Source organism: Sus scrofa, chromosome 1 (assembly GCF_054392235.1).
Source record: "Sus scrofa isolate SSC_HxYL_T2T_F1_AM1 chromosome 1, Sscrofa_HxYL_maternal_Yorkshire_Landrace_v2.0, whole genome shotgun sequence".
Classification (NCBI taxonomy): domain Eukaryota; kingdom Metazoa; phylum Chordata; class Mammalia; order Artiodactyla; family Suidae; genus Sus; species Sus scrofa.
Genome location: NC_139383.1, coordinates 78,486,471 through 78,490,729, shown reverse-complemented (window position 1 = coordinate 78,490,729; position 4,259 = coordinate 78,486,471). Strand labels below are relative to the sequence as shown.

Here is a 4,259-nt window from a genome sequence, read left to right as displayed (position 1 = left end):
GAAGAAGTCTAGTGCTCCTGGAAAGGAGGGGAGAGAGTGGGGGAGGGCATCTGAGAGAATTTATTCTCATTGACCTGCTGGTCCTTGCAGGCTTCAAAAGAGAAAAAACCTGATGGATTGTTTAAAAAAATCATTCTGGTGCCCAGGTGGAAATGAACCATGGAAAGGCCAGAGTGGAGCAAGAAAAAGTTAGGAGGTGGCTGCAACCATCCAGATGGGATATGTGACAGACTCGGATTAGGATTGTAGGTAGCATAGACATACTAAGGAGCTGGACACATGAAAGGTTTTGCTAAGGATAAACACTGATTGGCTATAGGACGACCATGTGACCCAGCCTCCAGCCGTCATTTCCCCTGGACCACAGTAATCCAATCAGACAAGATAAAGGAAACAGGCCAATCATTGGCCACTAACAAAAATCCCGGAGTTCCCGTCGTGGCGCAGTAGTTAACGAATCGACTAGGAACCATGAGGTTGCGGGTTCGGTCCCTGGCCTTGCTCAGTGGGTTAATGATCCGGCGTTGCCGTGAGCTGTGGTGTAGGTTGCAGACGCGGCTCGGATCCCGCGTTGCTGTGGCTCTGGCATAGGCTGGCAGCTACAGCTCCGATTAGACCCCTAGCCTGGGAACCTCCATATGCCGCGGGAGCGGCCCAAGAAATAGCAACAACAACAACAAAAGACAAAAAAAAAAAAAAAAAAAAAAAATCCCTTAATGTTTGAGGAGGAAGAAAAAAAAAAAAACACTCAGGTTCTTTAGCTGGGATGAAGGGAAACTTGGAATTTAGACCCTCTGGAGGAAGAGATAGAAAAGTCACTTAAAGTGAATGGTCCATGAGAAAACCCAAAATCTGCAAATGTAACACATGCTGCTACTTCTAGTCCTAGGGACACTGAGGCTGCCTTCTCTCTAGCATTCAAGGACGTGAGAAGGGGTCTGGAAGCCCAGCTTTTCAAACTGCAGTTCTCAATTTACAGGTGAGTTCTAAAATCAAATGCATGTGTGACACCAGCATTTTTTTCTAAGCAAAGAAAAGATTATAGTGTATCACTCATCACAGGTGTTGTTTCAGAAAACTTTTGTTTCAACATTACAAAGACTTGTTAAAGTGGATCAGGGTGGTCCCCACCCAGGCCCAATGTGAGAGAAAGGCAAGAAGACCCCTAAAATAAAATCAGAGGGACCAAAAGGGAATAATAACAAAGAGAACAAACAAACAAACAAACAAAAAACCTACACTAGACTGATCCCCCACCCCCAGTGTTGGAAAGAAACAGGAAAAGGCAATCCTGGGTCTCTTTGGGAAAGAGGTCAAAAGCAAGAGTCCACACACATCCCACATCTGCTCTTCTAGGACAGATACCACCTCGGAAGTGGCTAATTCAGTAAATTTAAAGAATACAACCTGAAAGGATCTGAATGGTTGGGAAAGGAGCCATCAGGAGCATTTAAGACTGGAATGTGAGAACAGCAGTCTAGGACAATGTGGGGGTGCTGGGGGGAGGGACATAAACCTCAGGTTGGATCCCAGAAGAGCCAATCTTCCCAACAGTCATTTCTCTCCTTTACATAATTGACTAAGGAAGATTTAGAACCTTAGAGAAACCATTATGGAACCAAACCTGTGCTCAGGAAAGCCAACCTACTGCTACTGGGTTGTGGTGATGAAAGTGCCCATTAATAGCACGGCTCCAAGCAAGGAGTCCAGGACAGCTAGTGCTCAAAACACCCAAACTCTAATAGTTTCAGAAAGCATTTTTAAAGGCAAGGTGGGGGAGGGGGATCATAGGGTAAGTGATCAGCTCAGGCACAATTCTCTGATTGGCTGATGGTGAGGTAACAGGGTGGTGTCAAAGGGACTAACATTATCATTTCTCAAGGCTCTATAGATCTGTGGGCTACTTGCTCATGATCATCAGGTAAACTGCCTCCACTTGGTGTGGGGTTTAGCATCTGTAAAACAACTCAGGAAATGTGCATCAGATACTATGATCTAGTACTAAAGAGGGATGCTGAAGCAGAGGACATGGGGAGGTTCTGTTCCAGGAAGGTTCCACAGGGTCTTGCTTGGTTACAAAACTTGATATTCTCAGATTGACCCTATTGGCACATTTTTGGCCATCATATATATACCTTATCAATTTGGCAACCACCCAACAGGCCAATTATTGAAGCGGGCAAAGAACAATTCCCATCTGAACAAACACAAATCACCACTAACTATATATACCTCAGTCAAAGGTTGTCTTTCAAGAAAATATAAATGAGAGACTTTGTTCTTTCCTAGAACCTTTGTCCCTCTCACTTATATTTCACGTCAAAATATCTCCCCAGACAGTTATAATTATCAGGAATTATACTATAGAAAAGGCATAAAATAATGAAAAAGACAATGTTCCTATTTCACAGGATGTAATAATTTAACTTATAATCTAAAATTCCGGAGCTCCCATTGTGGCCCAGAGAAAACGAATATGACTAGCATCCATGAGGATGCAGGTTTGATTCCTGGCCTCACTCAGTGGGTTAAGGATCCAGCATTGTCGTGAGCTGTGGTATAGGTCACAGACTTGGGTTGGACAAAAAAGGGCAAAATAAAATTTAAAAAATAAATAAATGAAAAATAAAATTAAATTCCACATTGTATTTATTACAAAATAAATGCATAGTGTAGTGACCATCACAGGTTTTTTAAATTATTTATTTATTTATTTATTTTGGCTGCCCCACAGCATATGGAGTTTCCTGGGCTAAGGATCAGATCAGAGCCCCAGTCGAGACCTAAGCTGCAGCTGCAGCAATGCCAGATCCTTAACCTATTATGTTGGGCTGGGGATCAAACTTGCATCCCAGTACTCCCAAGACACCACTGATCCGATTGCATCGTGGCTATTTGGGGAAAAGATATAATTATTCCCAAGTAAAGACTGAAAAACTGAGGCTCTAAAGGGCTTAACCACACCCCCTAAAATCACACAGTTATTTAGGTACAAGGTCTACCCCAAAGCAATAAAAATTGCTTGGCTATAGAGTCTACAAAATTGTCTCCTCTTGGGTCATTCCAACATTCCCCACGTCACAGATCTCATTCCTCTAACAGGCAGTTTCTAGGAAGGGATGAATTTCGTTTCTCACATCAAAAACCTCATTCATCTCACAGGAAGTTTCTATAAAGGGATTCATTTCTGATGGACAGATCTTCAAGGAGGCACCCTTCTCACCTTCTCTGGGCAACTCAAGAGAGAAGAACGGACACAAAGGCTCTAAACAGGATAAATTATTGTGTGTGTAGATGAGGACATCATTGCTAACATCAAAAAACTTGATTTCTTCCAACTCAATATCTAGAAAAACTCCTACGTGGCAAAGGCCAGGGCTTACAGGAATTCTGGTTTCTAGGACAGAGAAGGTATAGATTGTGCCTGCCTTCATGCGGATGATCCAGAAGCCATGGTCAGAGGAGAAACCACTTGGCCTCTTCCTGTTGACTGACATCTTGCAGACCCCCAGAGCCCACTCGTTCCCCTCTCCCACTTCTACCTCCCAGTAATGACAACCAGAGACGAAGCACGGGGTGCCCAGGACACCAGCCCAGTAGTCGAATCTCTGGGGATCTTCCATCAAGTTTTGGTAGATCTTCCCATACTGGATGCTCCTTAGGTCCTCAGAGAAGACAAGAAAGGAGTTGGCAGTGGCTGGGTCCAGAGTTATATCCTCCCAGAATTTCAGGTACTCATCACTCATGTGCATACCCTGCTCCAGTCGGGAGCTGTGCTGTGTGATGAGAAGAGCCAGTTCTTCGATTTGCCAGTCCTTCAAAGGAGGATTCTCAATGACACCTCGACACATGGGGCAGACCAATTTTAGATCCTCCTGCTCTTTCATCCAACTTTGCATGCAATAAAGGCAGAAAGTGTGGGTGCAGGAAAGAGTAATGGGGCTGAAGAAAACCTCCAGACAAACTGTACACGCTGCCTCATCTTGCAGATTGTTGGCCATGGTCCCTGAAGTTTACTCTTTAGCAGAACCAAGCTGAAATGGCCCTTTATTAGCTTCCAGGAGTGATCGGGAAACTTCAGCACTATATCTGCTCTTCAATCAGGATGAACCTAAATCTAAAGCAAAAATTCATATAAATCTTTCTATAGTTTATACATGAAAATCACCAGAGAATCACAGCAAAGGCACTGTCTGTGAGGAAATCTATCCAAAATTCAAGATCACAAGAAAAAGAAATAGGACAATGGATACTGTCTT

The 4,259-nt window shown here is 43.6% G+C and overlaps 1 protein-coding gene across 1 annotated transcript; it reads right to left on the bottom strand.

Moving 5' to 3' along the window:
• Positions 1-3,095: 3,095 nt before the first annotated feature.
• On the bottom strand, positions 3,096-4,001 carry RFPL4B (ret finger protein like 4B). The gene has a single exon (XM_021084623.1). It carries the CDS (start codon positions 3,999-4,001, stop codon positions 3,096-3,098), a length of 906 nt encoding a protein of 301 aa, XP_020940282.1.
• Positions 4,002-4,259: the final 258 nt, after the last annotated feature.